The 21,674-nt window shown below is 42.2% G+C and overlaps 1 protein-coding gene and 1 long non-coding RNA gene across 3 annotated transcripts in view; one reads left to right on the plus strand and one right to left on the minus strand.

The window, feature by feature from the left end:
* Positions 1-8,371: 8,371 nt before the first annotated feature.
* LOC116663121 lies at positions 8,372-15,992 on the minus strand. Its single transcript, XR_004319175.1, has 3 exons — positions 15,796-15,992; positions 14,995-15,086; positions 8,372-8,758 (listed from the first exon to the last, which is right to left on the minus strand). It is a non-coding gene; the product is annotated as an uncharacterized LOC116663121 (long non-coding RNA).
* Positions 15,993-16,117: 125 nt separating this feature from the next.
* The window catches only part of ERMP1 (endoplasmic reticulum metallopeptidase 1), a 50,187-nt gene continuing 44,630 nt past the window's right edge, over positions 16,118-21,674 (plus strand). For both annotated transcript variants that reach the window (XR_004319174.1, XM_032477715.1), the window contains exons 1-2: positions 16,118-16,531; positions 17,876-18,177. Coding sequence is in view for 1 of the 2 variants with exons in the window: in XM_032477715.1 (XP_032333606.1) it covers positions 16,194-16,531; positions 17,876-18,177 (640 nt within the window). In the remaining variant the exon portion in view is untranslated. The remainder of the gene's footprint in view (positions 16,532-17,875; positions 18,178-21,674) is intronic.

The following is a 21,674-nucleotide window of genomic DNA, read 5'->3' on the forward strand; positions in this document are numbered from 1 at the left end:
TCTCACTAAGCCTCGCACTTCCTCCTCGGAGCCTGCAAGCTAGGACACGGCCAGAAGGATAGGATTAATTTGCTTGGGGAGTTACTCTGATTTTGGGATATAGTACTTGTTATCACTGCTCACAGGGGTCTGGGTTTCAAAGTCTGCACTTTACAATCATCTGGGCAACTTTCCAAAATTATATAATTGCCTGGGCACCACCCAGATGAACTGAATATAGATCTCTGGGTTTGGGCCCAGGAATTCATACATATTTTTATTTATTTATTTATTTTTAATTTTATTTTTAATTTTTTTGTGGGGGAGGTTAATTAGGTTTATCTATTTATTTATTACTTTTGGTGGAGGTACCAGGGATCAAACCATGACCTTGTGCATGCTGGGCACACATTCTACCACTGAGCTATACCCTCCCCCATATATATTTTCAATTGTTCCAGCTAATTCTTATGTACAACCAGCTGAGTAGAGACCCACTGACATTTGCGTCTACTCAAGAGGTCTACAAACCTGAGTATGTATCAGTCACCTGAGGAGCTTGTTAAACATTCAGATTCCCCAGCCACACTCTTCCTCCTAATCCTCCCAGCCTCCAGCTCAGAAGGCCAGGGTATTCTATATTTTTAACAAGAATCTCAGGTAATTCTGAGGCAGCCCATCCACAGATTCACAGTAGTCCGTGAAGCTTAAAGAGGGAACGACCTGGGCTCCAGTCTGCTCTGACAACAGCAAACTGTGTGATCTTGGACCTATTATTAAGTAGTCTGGTTTTGTTCCTTACTGGTAAAATGCTTATAGAAATAATCAGGTATACTTACATCTTACCAGGCTCCACCAAGTCAAGGACTAGGGCCTATTAATTTTTGTATCCTTCAAAACTAGATCAATGCCTGGTATGTAGTAGACACTCAAGTTGAAAATGACCTTCTATTTGGGAAAGCAGATTTAAAAAGATTAAGTTTATCTGTGGCCACCAAGTATGCATTTTTATTTGGAGGGGAGGGGTAGGAGGGCGATACATGTGTATACAGAGGGCTGGATCCACAAGCCCAGGATGGAAATCTGGGTCTCTGGTTTCATTCGTTTCAAGCATGTGTGTGTATAAGTGTGTGTGAGCTTAAGGCATGGACGGAGGAGTGCCCTTTGGCCTGGTTTTGTTCATCTTATGTCGGATGTGGGTGGATTTAGATGTAATCCAACAGGCAGATGGTTATATTTGCCATTGTTGGCTTAGGCACTTATGCAAGAACTGAACTTGCTACATGTTCTGCAACAGAATGAGTTGTTTTTTTTTTTAACACATGTGGCTCTGAAATAAACCTGTTATAACAGCATAGGTTTTATTGGTTAAGTATAATAGGACGATTTACTGAAGCATGGACATTTCTTGGTGATCTAAGAGATTGTCTACAAATAACCACCCTCTGAACAGTGACCAAACTGTGACCATATTTCTGTGAAATGCCCAATTAGTGTACACAAAACTTCACCAGGTTCCAAGGTGGGGGGCATGGGCAGAGCAAGAGACTGGGGCCAGGGTCCAACCCTGGGCTCTAGTCCTGGCCTAGGGCTCACTGTGTACCTTGGACAAGTTGGCTCTCCTCCCTGGGACCAAGTTCCTCATCTGTAAAATGAAGGGGTTAGATGATTACTTTCTGTCCCCCACAGGCCCTGAGTGTCTGATTGCAAGACTGAAGCTCAGAAAGACTTCTCCATTCATTCTCTCTGCTCTCTGTGTGGGTCCCTCCTCTTTCTGGTGTTCACCGGCACTCATGCTGACACCCCTGTAAACCAGTCCCCACTATTCACTCCTTCAGAGAGGTGATATGCAAGTAGTTTCACCAATAATTTCCAACTCTATAGTCTTTATGTCTTTAATAATTCTTATTAAACCAGAATTCTAGCTACAAATAACAACCTTCAAACACCAACGGGCTTTTTGGTGGGTGGAGGTGGGGAGAGGACATTTAGCTCTGTGGTTAAGAGTTCAGGCTCTGGGCATTAAAAAATAATTGTGGGGGTAGGGTACTGCTCAGGGCTAAAGTGTGTGCTTAGCATGCATGAGATCCTGGGTTCAATCCCAGCACCTCCATGAAAAAAAAACTAATAAACAAACAAACATAATTTCTTCCCCCAAAGCTTTTAGAAAGATTAAAATAATAATAAATTTTAAAAATAATTTAAAAATTACAATTCCCTAAATCCACATGGAAAGCCAGAAATGTCTCACAGCAACATACACAGGACTCAACAGCAAAATCAGACTTTTCTATCTGCTATTCCTTGTATCAGTGCAGGCAGACCTTGTTTTATTGTGCTTCACTTTATTGCACTTGACAGGGAATACATTTATTTTTTACAGCTTGAAGGTTTGTGGCAACCCTGTATCGAGCAAGTCTTTTGGCTCCATTTTTCCAACAGCATTTGCTCACTTCGTGTCTCTGTCACATTTTGGTAATTCTTGCAATATTTCAAACTTTTTCATTATTATTATATTTGTTATGGAGATCTTTGATGTTACTGTTGCAAAAAGATTAGGACTCGCTGAAGGCTCAGATGGTTTTTAGCAATAACGTAATTGTTAAACTAAAATATGCACATTGTTCTGTTAGACATAATTCTATTATACAGTTAATGGATGACAGTATAGATAAACCTAAGTTCTTTATGCACTGATAAACAAGAAAATTTGGGTGACTCACTTTGTTGCAATATTTGTCTTATTGTGGTGGTCTGGAACTGAACCGGCAATATCTTAGAGATGTGTCTGTATATATGTTAGTTTCCTATTGCTGCTGTAAGAAATTACCATAAATTTAGTGGCTTAAACAACCCAGATATATTATCTTACTATACTGGACGTCGGAAGTCCAAAATGGCTTAGCTGGGCTGTGTTCCTCTTCGAGGTTCTAGGGTCGAATCCATATCCCTGCCTTTTCCAGCTCCAAAATGCTGTCTTTGTTCCTTGGCTTGTGGGTCTGCATCTCCCAACCTGAGCTTCTGTCACTTCTCTGACCCTCCTGCCTCCCACTTTCCCTTTTAAGGACCCTTGTACTCATATTGGGCCCATCCAGAGAATCCAGGATAATACCCCATCTCAAGTCCCTAATTTAAGCAACCTGCAAAGTCCCTTTTGCAAATAAGGCAACATATTCACAGGTTCTGGGATTAGGGTGTAGACATCTTTGGGGGGCTGTTATCTTGCCTGCCACGCAGACTTACCTTCAAATCCCACCTTGGCCACTTACTGCCTGTGTGACCTTTGGTATATTAGATTCTTTCTCTGAGCTTCAGTTCCCTCATCCATAAAAGTGGTTGATAACAAACTTACTTTATAGGTTTGTTTGTTTTTTTTTAAAGTGAAGTACTATCAGTTACAATGTATCAATTTCTGGTATACAGCACAATGTCCCAGTCATACATACACGTTCATATATTCATTTTCATATTCTTTTTCATTAAAGGTTATTACAAGATATTGAGCATAGTTCCCTGTGCTATGCAGCATAAAACTAGGCTTTTTGTTTTGTTTTAATTGGTTTTTTGAGGATGAAATGAGGTAATGCTTGCCAAGCACGTGGCATATCTCCTGCCTGCTATGTGTTATTCATAAGAGAAGGAGAAAAATTGGGGCTTTATTTTAAAATCAACTTGGAGCCTGTCTACCTTTATCTACATCTTGGCATCATCGCCTTGTAGTCAGTGATGATAATGACTCAGACGCTGCAAAATCTGAATCTTCAAAAACATTAAGTGATTGTTCAGGATATTCTCCTAATTAAGGTAGTAAATTGGAGTGCACTGTTTTAGAGAAAATTTTGATTATAAGAATGGGGTGGAGGAAACCTCTGTATTTTCCAGATACAATGTTGAGTTAAACAGAAAATTCCACTTGCCTGAGTCTCCCCCTACCCATCCCTGGGTATTCTTGGTCCTTGAGGCCTGCCTAGGGGTGCCCGTGCCTCAGTGCTGAGGGGAGTAGGACATGACTGAGTCTGGTGCCATCACACTCTCTGGCAACTTTGAAGGAAAATGAGCCCTGTTTTCAGAAGGCACCGGTAACACATCTTTGTAGCCTACCTATTTGGAGTTTCCTAAAGAATCTTGTCCCATGTCAAACAGGAAAATCAGCTATTCTGCCCAAGGCTGTAGGTGAAATGTGAGAAAGCCCAAAATAGAAAAGAGGAATTTCCATCAACACAAACATGCCCTTTATCCTTTCAGAGAGGAATAATCATCCCATAAAAAAAGGAAAGTGATTGACATTGAACCAGAGGGGTAGCATAGGCCTGGGCCGTGGACTGTGAACATGGCGCAAAGGCTTTGAAGGATGAGATACAAGTTCCTCCTCTTCAGTCTTATGGGCGTAAGTGCTCCCCTGGTGCTCTGAGAAATGTAGTTACATTTGGCTATTTCTCATCTGTGGAGGAACCCGTGCAATGCTATTAGCATAATCACAGACTACATTTGCAAAGTACTTTGGCATCTGCAAAGAGCTTCCTCATATTTATTTCATGGAATGCTCAGGGTAACCCTGGGAAGCTGCCAAGGTAGGTTTTATTATCCCTGTTTTTACAGAAGAGGAAACCAAGGCACCAAGAGATGAAATGACTTCCTTATGGTCACACAGAAAATTAGTGGCAGAGCCAGAATTTGAACCCAGATCCGTCTGCCACTGGCGGTCTTGTTCTACTCTTCACCTCACTGTCAGACTGTCCATCTATTGCCTTAGTGGTGCAGTGGTTTGTCTGCTTTCTCCTTCCTTCTTCCCCTCACCTCCACTTACTTTTATGCTGTGCCTGGTTCCCCAAATACTCTATCATTTTGCTTCCAAAAGTGCAGTTCACTAGTGTGGTGAAGCAGCAGCACCTGGCGACTTCAGGGAGCCTGTTAGACATGCAGCATCTCTCCCACCCTTGACCTCCAGCCTCAGATCCTAGGTGTTTCCTATGCACAGTCAAGTTCAAGAAGCCCTTCTCTACCACATCTGCCCACCCAGGCCTGCCTGATATTCCAAAATGGCCCCTTCTCTCCCCTTTCCCTGTCCCAAGCACCATGAGGGCTTGAACAGTGGAATTTCACTGATTTCTTTTTTTCTTCAGGAACTTCTCCCATACCAGTCAATGGCTTTGTGGCCTCAAAACAACTCATTAGGCCTACTCAGTACCCTCATTTTTTCTCCCCTTAAGCTCGTCCACCTTGGAGTCCTGGCCCACACTAGCAAGGAGTTCACTCAAAGAATTTTCTCACATAGTGCCAGTAAGGTGTGCTTTTTTGAGAGATGAGCACAGACCCCACCATTTGCTTGAAGAAAGGCCAAGATAAGACTTGGACCCCACCAACTGCTCTTGGGTAATCAAAGAAACCTAATTTGAGTTTTTACTTCCTTTTCCTGCAGCAGGAAAAACAAAGACACTTGGTAGCAAAAGGAGTGGGTAGGGTGTGTGTGGTTAATCCACAGGATGAGATGAGCCCAGATAATGTCAATCGTTGGTTTTGTGAGAGAGAGAAAAGAGAGAAAATAAATAAATAACTTGAACAAACTGTTCTCTCATTCTCATGCTTTCCCTCTCTCCTCCTTACTCCTCCAAACTTTAAGAAATTTTTTAAGAGCGCTAATAATTGTCAGATCCTCTCAGGGTCATAGGTCAGGGGCATTACAAGTTTAAAAATAAACCATGATTAAAAAAAAAAAAAACAGCACCGAAAGAACACTGAAGGCTGCCTGATGAAAAGAGAAACAAGAAAAACACCCAAGATACAGGTTTTAGGCTCAGCAAGTGGAGCTTTAAAAGTTCCTAAGGCCCTATGCTGTTCCCAAGGGTGAGGCCCAGGAAACGTGGAGGGGGGCATTTTCCCTTGTTCATGTCAGCGGGAAACCCAGCTAAGCTACCAGTGAGGCCAGGGCATGTCTTGCACCCTGGAGAAAACCAGAAGGGTGACATGCTCAAACCAGCTGAAACTTACGGTAGACCAGTTGGAAAGAATGCGGTATTTGTTGATTTTTATCTCTATGGTCAGGACAGTGTCTCTGGAAGGAAGAAGTGGGGTTGACCTAACCAGAAAGCATGAGTGTCAACTGGAAATTTATTTATGGTTTCCTGCAAGGTTGATAAAGCTGAAAAGATTGCCCAATATACACAAAATGGGAGTGAGGAGGGGTGCAGGTAGCATGCCTAGGTTTCTTCTAGAGAAGTGCCCTTCGGTCTGACCCAAATGGCTTTTTGTCAGGTCTCAGCAAGGTGGAGTGTAGCAGTTTCTCTTTAGCTCTTATGAAAGTTGAGTTCAGTCTCCCCTGCTGGGTCATTGTGGCTCCTTGGCCACTTAGGTCTGAGCAGGGGCAGAAAGAGCTAGAAGCTGCAGGAAGGAAGTCTCAGCATTTGAAATGCCAGTGTTTTCCAGGACAGGGTGTCTAATTTTAAGAAGAAAGTGCTTCCTTCACATCAGTACCGATTTGTAGTTTTGACTGCGTCTCAGCTCCTAGAAACGCCCTCAGAGTTTACAGAGGATTCTACTTCGAATTAAGAGTCGGTGCACTGAGACTGGCCACAGTGTGGAGTGAGGCTCTTCGTCCCCTGCAGCTGTGGGCTTTCTCTGGGCCCACTCCCTCTCTGCTCTTCCCTTGCTTCCTCCCCACCGGACACACAGAGAGAGTAAATATAGCTGCAGAGCCCCAGGCTTGGTCCAGACTCTAAGAAGGTGGAACAGTGCTATAACTGCATTTCAGTTTCATGCTCCAGTGTGTTCAAAGCAAAATAAAGATGGGGGTGGGGGGCAGGGAGCAGGGGAGGGGGAATAGAAGGGGGAAGCATTTGAGCAGACTCACTTCTTAAGAAGAGAAGAAAGAGGCCTGGCTATATCTGATCTACTCTAGCACTGTCAACTTTCCCTTAAATCGAGAGCTAAGAAGTCTGTGTATAATCTGATTCTTACTCAGAGAAATATTTTATCTTTTGCACATGTGTCCTTGAGGACTTAGAGGTGTGAGGGCTTGGAGGTTCCAAACTGGCAGCCAGTGGGCAGGATCCAGTGTGCAGACCTGTTTTGTTTGGCACATATAATGATCTCCTCTTTGTGAAATTAGTTTCCAACATCAGCAGGATAATGATTTCACATAAATATCCAAATTTCTACTAGAAGACCTGGCTATGTTGAGCCCTGCATTTCACTGAGCAATAGTTACTGATTTAGGTGGGGCTTAGGGGTCACAGTTCACCCCAGTTCCTACCACTCCCTGCAACACTAATCTCAACTGTTTTATTCTTACCTTATCTGCTCATTTCAGAAAATGGTTTGTAAATTCTCTATTTCGTCACTCCAAATAGGTCACAACCACCTTGCGGACATAACAGCACATTCACTTGGGTTTTATTTCTGAATCTCTCTAAGGGCCTTGCAGGAGTCCCTTAAAGATTAGCCTTACCTCTGCCTAGGATATTTGGGTAGCTCTTTATGTTAACAGAAATTAGAACCATGGAGAAATCTGGGAGGAAATGGTTTAAAAAACGTGAGGCTATGAATGAAGCTCCTTCCTTTGCCTTCTCTAAAGATCAGCATCTCTCCAGATCTGCTTATTGATTTTCTTTAAAAAAACAAAAACAAAACCAAAAAACCCTCAGAGCAGAAATCTCAATCTGAGTTGCTTCGAAATAAGAGGCTATTGAAACCCAAACACTTGATTATTATCATCATAATTTATAACAATAACACTTGAGTAGCAAATCATTTTACTGTAACTTTGAACTTGGACAGGCATCAGTCTCTGGAGCTAAGAATTCTTTTTAAATTCCACTTACTATATAGTCAGCTGTGAAAATTTTATAGTGAATAAAACTTTATTGTTATAGAAGTAAAACTTACATAATATAAAATGAAGCATTTTTAAAGTATACAATAGTACATTCACAATATTGTGCAAGCTGCCACTTCTATTTGTTCCAAAACATTTGCATCACCCAAAAGGAAACCTTGTACCTATAAAGCATTTGATTCCATTCCCCTCTCCTCCATGTCCCTGCTAATTACCAATCTGTGTTCTGTCTGTATGAGTTCACCTATTCTGGATATTTCATGTGAACAAAATCAGACAATATGCAACCTTTTGTGTCTAGCTTCTTTCACACAGCATAATGTTTTCCCCGTTCATCCACATTGTAGCATGTATCGACACTTCATTCCTTTTTATGACTGAATAATATTGTGAATACATTTTTATTATTTTAAAAAATAGAGTACCTCCTCTTGGTACTTCTGATTCTTTTTCTCATTGACTGCTTATGTACCAAGGGTGACCAAGACTTGCAATAAGAGAGGAAAACAGGTTTTTTACAAACCCTCTCATGGAGAAGGCAGGAATAAAAAGGAATGTACTTGGAGGAATGTGAATGCATGCATTTCAAGGGGTGGAGAGAGCAGAGCAGTTGCCCTTTAGTAAAGATATAAGTCAAGTTTATGTTGCTTACTGAATTGAGACTCAAGGACAGAGTTTTGGATAAAGTAGAAAAGGCAGCTTTATTTTTTTGCCAGGCAAGGAGGTCACAGTGGGCTAATGTCTCTAAGACTATGAGCCTGCTGGGGAGAGAAGGCAGGGGGTTTTATAGTAAAAGTTCAAGAGTTCAAGGGGCAGATCTCATGGAGATAGCATACAGGGAACAATTGTTGCAAAGTTGTCCTTGTTTTCGTGGATTCAGTGGTCCCCTTCTCTCTGCTGGATATGAAGTTCATCTTTGGCTTTGGGACTCTTTTAATGTTCTTGTACCTAGAACAAAGGATGCATAGGAAGGAACTCTTTGGAAAAGAGCTCTAGAGAAAAACTTGTGCAGTTTAAAGTCAGGTTGATAAATGCTGTTAGTATTTTAAGTACACTGAGGCCTGGGATCTCCTGCTTTGGGCTGAAGCCTGCAGCTCAAACAACAGGATACAAGGAAACCATGAGGGGTCAAGAGGAGGGCACTGGGGTCAGTCAAGAGTAGGGCCCTGAGCATAACCGCTGCACACAGCATCATGAGGGGGTTGGACAGACCACCCAAGCCTCCCTCCTCTCTAGTCCAACCCTTGTCAGCAAGAGCATGAGAAAAACCCTTTAAACTATTACACAGTTAAGCAATTACAAACACCATTACAGATATCAGATGGTCACCGAGGATGACAATAGGATCCTGCTCAGTTACATTTCCCTCAGGCTAAGGATGCAAATTGCCTTTCACAACTTAGAGTTACTATGAAAGAGTTTGTTCCCGAGTTCTCTAATTTCCTTTCACCCATGTAGCCACCTGTGAAAGAGTGACTGGAGGATTTGGAAACTGAGTCAGAGACCCAGAGATGTTCTCTCTCCACCTTCCAAATGTCCTGCAGAAAAAAAGTTTGAACCACAGAATAGAAGCAGCAGCTGTCACATCTTGAGTTCTTGCCAGGTCTCCCGGTCTAGGCCCTCAAAACAGCCCTATTAGCCCTACTTCTCAGTTGGAGAAACTGCAGAAATGCAAGGTTAAATAAGTCACTTAAGGAGGTCACACAGCAGGTCATGGTAGAGAGCACAGATGGCAGCAGTTTGAGTGCAGAACCCACACTCTTAACCAGTGCACCTTCTGCCTCTGGCATCCCTCTTTTCTCATGAGGTGTAACAAGGTGCTTACAGTTCCTCTGGCCACTTGGGGTGGGGGTGAGGTATGGCAGGGAGGGAGAAGGTGGCAGTGGCAATGCTGACTCCACAAAGGTGAGGGGGTGCAATCTGGCCTAGGCTCCACTCACAGCAGCCTATGTGCCATCTTGGATGAGATAAAGACCCTCGATGGCTTGGTGGTTTACCATTTTGGCCTATGTGGGAATCTCAATTTCCCAGGCCCTACCTCTGGAGAGTCAGATGCAGTAGGTGTGTAGGACACAGAAAGAAGATTTTTTTTTAAAGCAGGTCCCCAAGTGATTCTCATGTCATATGGTCCTCAGACTACACTTTGAGTGGTATTTGTTATTCTCATCCAAGATCCATTGTTGTCCTTTTTCTCCTTTGGGCATCTTGGAGAAGCAGCAGTTGAAGAGGCTATTTTTGGCTAGTAAAGATCTGATGAAGGTCACAGGCTCACAAGCCAAGAAAAACAGGTCCAGGACAGAGCCTGCAAGAGGAACACCGGGGCTGCAGAGCAGACAGCTACTCAGAGATGGGGATTCCGGGTGTGCACTCTAGATGCGCTAAGCCCTGGCACCATATGTGCCCATTAATTTTTCAGTTGTCTAAAATAACAGAGCTCCAGCTCAAAGTCAGCTTCCCTCAACACCCAAACTGCTGAGTCACACGTCTCTGTCCTGGCTCACCTGCCTCTGCAGCCCGGGGAGGAAGGCAGACAAAGCCCCAGGTACAGAGCCCTCTTGGGCTCTTTCCCTCTAATGCAAGGAATATACTATGGATGGAGGGAAGAGAAAATGCAATATTCAAAGCCATTTAAAAGTCTACACACCAATTCTTCTCTTATCTCTTATGTCACAGGCTGAATTTAAAGAATGAGAATTAAGTGAAAATTCTCTCAAAAAAGGTTTTGTTTTTTTTTTTATTGGTTCAGCAATTCCTTAATTCCTGAAGCTTTACCCTAAACCTTTTAGTCTAGAAATGTACTTGAGGATCTCAGGCCAGAGATGAGGTTTTGACACTGCATTTCCCTGTTAGATCACATCCATGCTGGAATCAGTTTAAAAACTGCCTTCCTGAGGATGAAAATGTGGCAGATTTTAAGTGTCTTCCAAGGCACAGTGTTGAGGAGCCTGACCTCACAGCCTGAGGCTCTTAAAGGGAACACTAAGATCATGGTAGGAAAGGTGGAAGACAGAGAAATGAATACAGAAGAAAAAAAAATCACCCCTAGATAACCACTGTCACTGCAGCTGTGTATTTCCTTCCACATATTTAATATTCATAAATATATTCTTTATTCAGCTTTGTGTATTTTTTCCTTTCTCTTAATATTTATAACACGAGCATTTCTCCCACATTATTGACTAGACTTTGGTAATGTTGTATTTAATTCTACATGATGTCCCACACTCTGGATGTAATTTATTTGACCTTTGTTTTTATATGCTAAAGTCATTTCCACATATTTGATTTTTACAGATGAGCATTCTTTTGCATTTTTCTTTTTAAAATTTTATCACATCTACATATTCCTATATATGAAAACACTATCAAAAGCTCTGAATTCTTTTAAGGCTCCTGGTACATCTTGCCAAATTGCTTTCCAGAAAGGCATTCTGATATGTATTCCACCTGCATCATATAAAAAGTGTTTATCAAACTTTTGCCAGCAGTGCATATTATAATTTAAAATGACACAAAAGCCTTTTTCAATGTGAGAAGTTAAAAATGGTCTACATTTTCATATGTATTCCTTTGATACAAAGCGTGAGTGGTTTACATATTTTCCTATTGAGGCATTGGTATTTTTCTTACTGATTTTATTATATATTGAGTTAAATATATCTATTAAATTATAATTATATAATATAAAATAACATAATAAATTATAAATATATACATTAAATCTATCAGGACAGAAAATGGGAAACAGAGTATACAGTACATTAGTCTCCTGTTTTAAAAATTTATTGAAAATAATGTTTCAAGTTTGTCATTTTTTGACTTTTTGGTGATTGTTTTTGACATACAGAAGTTTTCAATTTTGTGTGGTCAACATGTGATTTTTCCCTTTATGATTTCTTATACTTCTTTTTTGATTAAAGGGTCCTTGGCCATTTTGAATCTTAATTATTATAATTACTTATGTTTACCTTATTTTTATCAGTTAAAGTTGTTTAATTCTGATTTTTACTTGTTTTGTTGTGGGGTTTTTGGTGTATAATATGGCATGTTTTCAATTTTTCCCCCTCAACAGAGCCAATTTTCTCACCCCAGTTGATTCCAAAAGGTCTTTTTAGCCAGATATAGCCTCTTCCAAAATCAGGGAATCTCCTTTCCAACTGTCTTCAGAAAAGGGTAATTGGATATGGCAGCTTCAGCTAATAAAGCAACTGGACTGGTTTTCTACCTCCTATGTGGCTACCAGCTAACAGGGACTAGGGAGCAGGAGGGGCCCACCTGGAGTTTGAAGGGGAGGAAAGAGTGGTGCACCCTTGCCCTCTTCCTAAGCTCCAAGGACAGGTCAGCTTATGAGGGTAGAAAAGCTCTGAAGAAAAAGGGGGTTTACAGATCTGGCCTCTGCGCTCTTTAGAAAACTCCTTTCCACCAGCACTGTCAGCTCCCAGGTTGCCTGGCTTATTGGAGATTCTTCCTGTAGCTGATCATTGTCACCAGCTCCCAAATGTTCCATTGCAGAGCTCCGTAATCAGGAAGACCACCAGCACCCTGAGGCACCTGCTTAAGCCTGAAGGATCTAAATCCACTCCCCCAAAACCAAAAAAACAAAAAACTAATGGTGTCCCTTGAACCTGGACATGAGCCCCATCCCTGGCCCTTTAAACAAAGCTGGGCCACCCTCATACAACCTATGTGAGCACTTTAAACCCAGCAGTAGACAGCAGGACCTGTCTACAGTATTTTCCCAAGATCTCTTTTGCATTTGTAATCATTGGTCCTGATTTCTCAAACTTTGATTCACTCTATCTGTCTGCTTTTGACATCTGCTCTGTCTTTTACAACTGCTTTGGATTCTCTTCTCATGTCTTTTCATCTCCCTTGATTTTAATGTCACTGTAACATCAGGTAAAAGTCCTCCTTCTGCCAGCCTAAGTCCCAGAGAACTTTCACTAAGTGCCCCTGTAGCCCTCTTCCAAGGAAGGAGGCACACAGGCCATGGGATGACCTCTGTGAAATATAGAGACTGGCAATTCACCTGACTCCTTACAGCTTGCATGCCCTTCCACTCATCTTGGCCAGGTTACTAGGGCATCCCGGAGAGATGGCAAAACAGAAGAGACTTGGGACATCTCAATGCTTGTCAGCTGGTTTAGCTCTCACTTTGTCACAGAGGGACACATAAGAAAAACATAATTGTCTGTCAAGCCAGATGAATTGAGTAAATCCCACTGATCATTGGCTCAGAAGATGGGGCCACCCAAGACTCTCACATCCCATTCTGTCCTCATCCACAATTTGATATCTGGGAACTAGAGTATGTGTTTCAATTGACTGTGGTCTACTTCCCATGCAATTAAAACTGCAGATTAATGGCCTCAAATACTTCAAAGGCCAGACATTAGCGAAGTCTTTTATTAGCCTCTGTGATCTAGGTGTGGTCATTGTGCTGCTCTGCCCGGCCCTGAGACACTGAGTGATCTCATGAAACATAACCTAAAGCATGACCTTTCACTGCTCAAAATCACTCCAGAGTCCTTGCTGTGACCCAGGAGGCCCTCTTTGCACTGGCCCCTGCCTGCTTCTCTGACCATCTCTATCACTGTTCCCTATGCTCAGTCTCCTTTAACCACATGCCCTACTCCATGCTGCTTCTGGACATCTCAGTTCATTTCCCCCTGCCTGGAACATTATCTCCTCTGGCTTTTATGGCCCCATTCCTCACTTCATGCAGGTCACATCAAATATCATCTCCTCAGAGAGATGTGCCTTGATCATGCTACTTAAAACAGCAGCCTTGGTCACTCTCAGTTCTCTGCTTTCTTCATAACCCTTTATCTGGCATTTTATTCACAAAGAAATAGAACACACACACACACACACACACACACACACACACACACACACACACACACTTATAGCTTGATTTATTATCTCCCCACTAGAATGTAAGCTCTGGAAAAGCAGAAACACTGATTTGTTCATCTCTCTATTTCTGCACGTGGATCAACCCCTGACACAAAGTAGATAGCCAACAACTGGTAGCTTAAAAATATTCAAATGTGAATACCATTTACATAAGTCTAGGGAAAGACTTCCTTCCAAGACCCCAACTATAATAACTTCTATCACCTATGGTGGGCTCTGTGATTCTCATGATAGGAAAATGGCTTTTAATCCAATCTTTAAGGGATTGCATAAGAAGGAATATTCTGGAAAATAGTATTTAATGAGATTTATGTGTGAGAATCTTTCACATAGATTAGCTGGTTAATCCTCATTGAAGCCCTTTAAGGCAGGCATTATCTCCATTATCACAGATAAGGACAATGAGACTGAGATTTTATCTTGCATAATGCCAGGTGTATTGAAGGTGGGTGATTCAGGAACTCAGATCTATGTGACTCCTGCAGCCAGGCTTTTTTTCTACTATGGTACACTGCCTCCCATGGAATATTGTCAGAGATGCTTAACATATATTATCTGTTTAGAAAAAGAGAGCTCAGATGACTTAACCAGTAACGCAACTCCTGAGAGGACAGGTTTTTGACAGCTACCCAGTCCAGCAAGTCACAGCATAAAATAAGTAAAGATTAAAAGACCATGAGACATTTGTGCTCTACTCCTAGGAACCAGCAACCTCTACATCTTGTTATGCTGCAGTGGACAGAGTAGTTTCTGAGGTTTTACCTTCCAAAGATGGTGGAGGTACTGAGTTTTTGGAAGGAAACAAGATAGGAAGACAGCTGGTTCTTATAAAAGACAATGTATATTCACTTGCCCATTCAATAAATATGTATCGAACGATGACCTTGGGCTAGGCACAGAGCTAAGTACTGGGGACATAGTGATGAATAAATAAGATAGATATTGCCTTTGTTCTCAAGAATATTAGAGGCTAAAAAGGATCTTTTGAGCTAAAATTATGCTGCTGCTATAAAATTATGTACTCATTTATTCACATGATCAAGTAAAATTTATTGACTACATATGACATGCCATGTTTAAGACTATAGTATTAAGAGAAGGAAATAAAAGGGTGAGCAAAACTAGACATAATTCCTGCCTGCATGGAGCTTACTGCCTAATGGAGAAGATATTAAATATTTACATGCATACCAGGTGCCCTGAGAGCCTACAAATAGGAGAAACTGGCTTAATTAGATTAGGAGATTCCTGCTTGAGGTACTTACCACTTAAACTGAGGTTTGAAGGATGAATAGGGGTTAACTAGGCACTGAGGGGGAGAAAGAACATTCCAGACAACTCAGCCTGTGAGAAGATCCTGTTGGAGAAGGAAAGATGGTGAGCAGGGAGGATGGTGAAAGGTGAAAGAGGTCAGTGTGGCTGGAGAGCTGGGAATAAGGAGCGTCCTGGTCTCCAAGGGCTGGAGCAGTGGGCGGGAGCAGACCCTAGGGTAATGCACCTAACCAGTTGGTCTCTAGGTTAAAAGACACGGTACCACATCAACTCCATGCTGGAGACACAGAACTCTGAAGCAGAGAGGCTGGCGGCACCAGCAGGCCGGAAGATTAAATGCTCACTAGGATCTACAGTAAAACCAAGGCTCTGCCTCTTACAACCCACGGTGACATGGAGGGTGGAATATCTTTTCCGAACCTTTCTTTCCAGAGTGCCATATTCAGTAGTGGAACAGAATGCTGTTTGGGGAGCCTACTGAATTAGATTCAAGTTCTTCATCTGTTACCTATAAGCTCTTCAGCTATTAAGTGGGAATAAAAATATTTTCTTGTCAGGGTTCTTATGAGAATTAAATGAGATAGTGTTATTAAGGCACTTAGCACAGTGCTTGGCTCATGGCAGGTATTCAAAAAATAACAACTTATTTCTCCTCGTCTGTTAAATGGAGACAATGATAGTGCTTGCTACCCGACGTGGTTATGAAGATCTGTGATTAGATCATGTATGTGGAAGCCTGAAGCTAGGCCTCCTCTGCGCAACCCTATTTCTAATCTGAAGAGCCGGGAGCTTACTTTTTCCAGAGGCTGTTCTGTTTCTGAAAGCCGGGCCGTTGCCTTCTTTATGATGCATAAATGATGCACCATGTGCATTCTTTTAAAAGCGCTTTCTCTTTTCCCACGTTTCCAGGTTTATGGGTATCTTTCCACTTATGAATCTCTGTACCACAGCAGACCCTGCACAAGAATGCACAGCCATCACGCACAGCTGGGGCCCCTGCCGCGGCGCCGACGGGCAATTTGCCCAAAGAACCTGAGGCGCGGGGCGGCGCGGCGCGGCGGGGCGGGCCAATCAGAACAAGTTTGGCCCTCTGCAGTTTCCGTCCGCTCACTAGGAGGCGCTGCGGCGGCCGCGGCGGCTCCCGGGCTGTCGCGGGCCGAAGCGGTTGGGCTGGCGGCTGGCGCTCGTGACTATGGAGTGGAGTGCGGAGTCGGGGGCCGTGAGGCGGCACCGCATCGGAGGGGAACGCCGGGACGGTCCGGCGGCCGCGCCGCAACCGGAGAGGGAGGCCCCGGCGCAGGAGCCCCTGGCGGACGCGTGCGGCTGCGCCGCGAGGACGCGGAAGCGGAGCGCGGAGGGGAGCGGCGGCGCGAGCCGGGGAGCGAGGACCGGACTGTCTGAGGCGCGCGCCGCGCTGGGGCTGGCGCTCTACTTGCTCGCGCTGCGGGCGCTCGTGCAGCTGTCGCTGCAGCAGCTCGTGCTGCGCGGGACCGCTGGCCACCACGGGGAGTTCGACGCGCGCCGAGCCAGGTACCGCCGCTCCCGCCCGGCCTGCGAGTCCCTTTGTGGCCCCGGGCACCGCACCGGTGTGCACCCGTCCCTGCGGGACCGCCCAGGCTCGCCGGCCCCGCCTGGCTGCACGTGGCGTGGGGTGGCCTTGCGCGTCCCCCTTCTGGAGTCCCCGTTTACAGGACGCGGGGCTTGTGTGGTACCTTGTTAAGCTCGTGGTGCAGGTGCGGGTGGTTAAGGTGATTGCTCCGAGTTTTCCGCCCCCTTTTTGCCTCACCTGCGTAAGATTGGTTGTTAGTCGTCTCCCATCTTCCAGAGCAGCTTCCTCTTTCGACTACCCCTCCTACTTTCCAGATGAAACGAAAGGGAAATTTGTGTACCTCGACCGTTGTGTGAGTTTGGTTTTTGGGAAGGTGTCCGAAGCGGATAATGCAGTGGTCCAAGTTTTTGAGGGTCACGGGTCTCAAACTTGAGAGCTATGGAGGCTTTCCCCGGGAGACTGCACGTTCAAAATTTTACAGTCTCAGAAGTTCCCATTTTCATGGAGCTTGTCCTTGGGTTCTTGGTGTGTAAGGTTTGACTTTGTTTTTAATTAAAAATGAGATATTTAAGTATGCTAGAACACGTGATTAAGTCAAAGGTGTTGTAACCTAAGTGTGTCAAAGGTCTTAAAATCATAAAATAGCAGAGTTTTAACAGCCATTGTGTCTCATAAAACTTTTTCTTTTAAATACAAAGTGCTGAAAGCTTATTTTCTTAAAGACTTTCTGGAACACACGTCTCCACCCCACTTTCCTCCCACTTGGAATGCAGTGAAAAGATAAAAAAATTTTTGTTTGTTTTAGGGGTAGAGTTGGTTTTGGCTTGAATTGAAGTTACTAGGCCTTGTGTGCACACTAGGAGGGCTGGGTCCATTCTTTAAAATCAGAAGTTTTTCTTTGCTTATTTAGCCTCTTGACTTAGTTGTTTTTGCTCATTGGTTTCTGCTACTTAGAATCAGTAACCCAGAGTCAATAACCCTCCAGAGTGTGACACAATGAAGTTGTATTCTCTCCTGTCCAGCCTACGGTAGTTACATATTTTAAATAAAATCCCTGGTTTTTGTATTGATTGGATATGGTGATTGGGAGAAGTTGGGAGTGGGGTGGGTGAAGAAAATTGAAGGGATGAACTCATGAAAGACAAAATGGAACTTTGCAAGCAATTTTAACATGGTATCTGAAATTATAAAGACAGTGTTTTTATATGTGAGAAGTCAAATAATTTGTTTTTGGGGAAGGGGAGTGTAGAGGAAAAGTTGCTCTGTGCTGTGTTAGTTTTAAGCCTAGCATGCCTTGTCATTATGATTCTTTTGGTTGCTCTCAGGGATTATCTTGAACACATAACATCCATTGGCCCCAGGACTACAGGGAGTCCAGAAAATGAAATTCTGACGGTGCATTACCTTTTGGAACAGATTAAACTAATTGAAGTTCAAAGCAACAGCCTTCACAAGATTTCAGTCAACGTACAGAGGCCCACAGGCTCCTTTAGCATTGACTTCTTGGGAGGGTTTACAAGCTATTATGACAACATCACCAACGTTGCGGTAAAGCTGGAACCCAGAGATGGAGCCCAGCATGCTGTCCTGGCTAACTGTCATTTTGACTCAGTGGCGAACTCACCAGGTATGTACCTGTTTTTCAGTCATTTTGAAGTCATCACAGCCCAGAAAGTTGGTTAACTACATGCTGTTTGAGCAATTGTGGGGCACCATTTTCTTAGACGAACCCTTTTTCATTGTGATGGAAGGCATGATGATTAGAATAGTATCACTTAAAGATCTACCTTCCTGTATTCTCTCAAGTGCTTTATTTACTTAATTTTTAAATATTAGTGCTAGCAGCGCAGTGACAGGACATTGAGTGTTTCTGGCAGACTGAAGCTGTCTTATCAGCGTTACCAGTGTGTGTTTCTGAGTCCTAGAGTTAGGTTCTGCCACTTTAGGTGTTTACTCAGCTAGGTGTTGTGCTAGCCTTTGGGGATATGGAATAAAGGAATAGTCCTGGCCTACAAGGAACACATGGTTTGGAGGCTCGCTCTCCTAGCAGTTTCTGTCCACCTGTAAAGTGAGAATATATTGGGGGTGCCATACTGTTAGATTATCTCATTAATCCATAAATCTTGCTCTGAAAATACTTTGGCAAAATAGAATACTTGTTTAGGACAGTGCCTGACACAATAAATATTTGTTGGATGAATGAGTATCTCCTAAATTGAACTTCCATTTTTTAAAATAAGTTTCCTCAGAAAAAGGTTTCAGTAGCTAGAGATTGTAAACAGAAAAGGACAGAAAATAGTAGCATTTTACAGTGAGATGACATGTGGTTCAGCCCCCTTATTGACATAGGAATAAGCTTAGCTGAACACCACTGATCTGAGACATGGCCAGGACTGGGTTTCCTGGCTAGGCAGTTCTTTTAGTTATATTTGAAAGGAAGGAGAGTACTAGGATGTAGTTAATGTTCCCTTTCGCAAACTAACTTCTTTCCTCAGTTTCTGATCTGTAAGAATAGTACTTTTTCTAATGGCATTGCTTAGAGGTTTAAATGAGGATTAAATGCAAGTAAAATAGAAAAGCAACTGGCATGAAAAATCTTTTTTTTTGCTTTTAATTGTTATTAAATACTTCCAGATTGCTTAAACTTAAACTAGACCGAATAGAAACATCTAGAGTTATGCAAAATATTAAAAAAATTTATGTGCTTGATTAAATTATACTAAGATATCTTTAATTAGAAATCTTGCCAGTTGTATTTAGAATGTAACATGCTTTTACAAAAATCAGTATGCATTCATCTGTTTTATAAAGTCAGAAATAGCCTGTGTGTGCTGGGGAAATTGGTGGTCTTTTATGTCCATTTCAGAGCGGTAATAAAATAATGCTCACTATTAATAATACTTACAATCTAGGAAGGGACAGATTAACACCATGGTTATTTAAAAGCATTGTATAAGAAAGATTTGTATACAAGTCTCACAAACAAATCGTGCCAAATGTTGGAAATAACATATATGGAGTTCGATAATGAAAGAATGGCATTTTGTGGGTCATTGGAACCCATTTTTAACTAAACTTCTGTGAGAATACCTATACCAACAGTCTCAAGGAAATTTCTGTCATTAATACATTGTTAAAAAAATAATTTTAAAAACATTCATAAAATACACCATCACCTAAACCTTTTTAGTGAATGAAATAACTGAAGCATGATTATTTTTAAAAGGTACTTCTCAGCAAGGTGTCTGGAACTCAGGAGCTGATACCAATTAGGAGTAATGTTACCCACAGAAAGTCCTTAAGTATCTTCTTGGGTTTGCTACTTAGCTCCAAGTTGTTGGTAGAAGAGACATTGAGTTATTCTGGGGGTGGCTTCAATTTCAGGGTTAATTCTAAGTGGAAAGGGACCGTGCAGCCCTTATAGATACTGTCCTCTAATTTCTGTCACTTTCTTAAAGATACCTTCCCCTTCTCTAGTTCTGTTCTCAGACACCAGAGCCATTAAAATAAAGGAAGATAAAAGGACAGTTTAACTTTTAATCAACGCTGTGGAGATAAATATCTTTCAACATCCCTTTCTCTTCCTTTGAATAAGGAAAAATTTTATTGCTTGCTTTTTATTTAAAAGTAACTCACAGTCTCAAAGTTACTTATTTCATTTGGTTTTTTGAAAGGTGGCACTTTTTTCTGATAGCTACATGTACTTCCTGCTGGATAGTAATTAGGTAATTATTACTTTGTTCCACTTTGATTAAATTACTGTCCAATAATCACTACCAAGACAAGTATAGCTAATAAGTAGTTTCTTCTCAAGTAGGAATGGGGCCTGGAATTAAACAGCGCCCAAACCAAGCATTTTCACTGGCTGCAGAGCCTTCCTTAAGTTTGCAAATAGGAGAAGGAAGAACTAACATTGAATGCCTACCACATGCTAGGCACTGTGCATTATCTTGTAATCCTCACAACACACCTGTGCAGTAGGTATCATTAACCTGCCCTCTAGACCAGGAAATAGTAAGGTAAAGGGTCAGAGCTAGAATTTATATCCAAGTCTTTCTTACTCTAAAACCCACACTAATCTCTGTAGCACCCTGCCTTGCAGTATGTAAACCCAGAAATGCTCTTTCTTGGATTATTTATGTGCCTGTTTACTTTGATTGTTCTTTAAACTTTTCATTATGGAAAATTTCAAATAGATACAAATAGAGAACTGTTTAATGAACCTGAGTGAATCTGTCACCCAGCTTCAACAGTTTGGTCTTGCTTCTTCTCTGCCCTGACCCACCCTTGACTATTTTGAAGCAGATCTCAGTTATATCAGTTACTCTGTTAAGTATTTTGGTCTATATGGGTGAAAGTTAAGGACTTTTTTTTTTTTTTTTGACATGCTCATAAAACCATGAATTACTGAAAAACTTAATAATTCCTTAATATCATCAAATATCCAGTCAGTTCTTTTAAGTACCTTTGATAGTACTTTAAAAAAGTCAAGGCACTAAAGTCATCTTTATAATTACCTTTAATTAATAATATAAGGTTTCTGAATCAAGAGGTTAAGTGATTTGATGAGGTCCTCTGCTTTATCAGTGCTGGGATCAGGGGTACTTCCTAGGTCATTGGTCTCCTTTCCTGTATCTTACTAGATTAGGTGTCTTCTTCGTTCTTTTTCATCACATGATACCTTTGGAGAACCTTAAAAAATGCTACAGTAACCAAACTGATCCCTTTATAAATGTGGAATGGTCTGTATCTTTTATGATTTTGGCAGGAAAACAAGCAGGAAAGGAGTGGCTAGTTGGAGGTGATATAGGAAGCTGTGAACACCAGGAGTGAGAATGCTACGAAGGATGTGGGATAAGGATAAAGAGTAAAACAAATTGCTCTGGGTGATGAGAATGCCAGTTTTCCATATTGCTTTCAATCCCCTCTAGTTATTTAACAAATAATAATTTAGCAACTGCCGTGGGTCAGGCACAGTTCTAGATATTGAGGGTAAATCAGCAAACAAACCGCAGATTCCTGCCCTCATGGAGTTTACTGCTGGTGGGTGTAACTGTCACCTTATGTTCACAGAACTATGCTCCTTGAGGCTGTTGTGATGCTTCGTTGATGAGAAAACTCCAT

This window comes from Camelus ferus, chromosome 4, assembly GCF_009834535.1.
Source record: "Camelus ferus isolate YT-003-E chromosome 4, BCGSAC_Cfer_1.0, whole genome shotgun sequence".
Classification (NCBI taxonomy): domain Eukaryota; kingdom Metazoa; phylum Chordata; class Mammalia; order Artiodactyla; family Camelidae; genus Camelus; species Camelus ferus.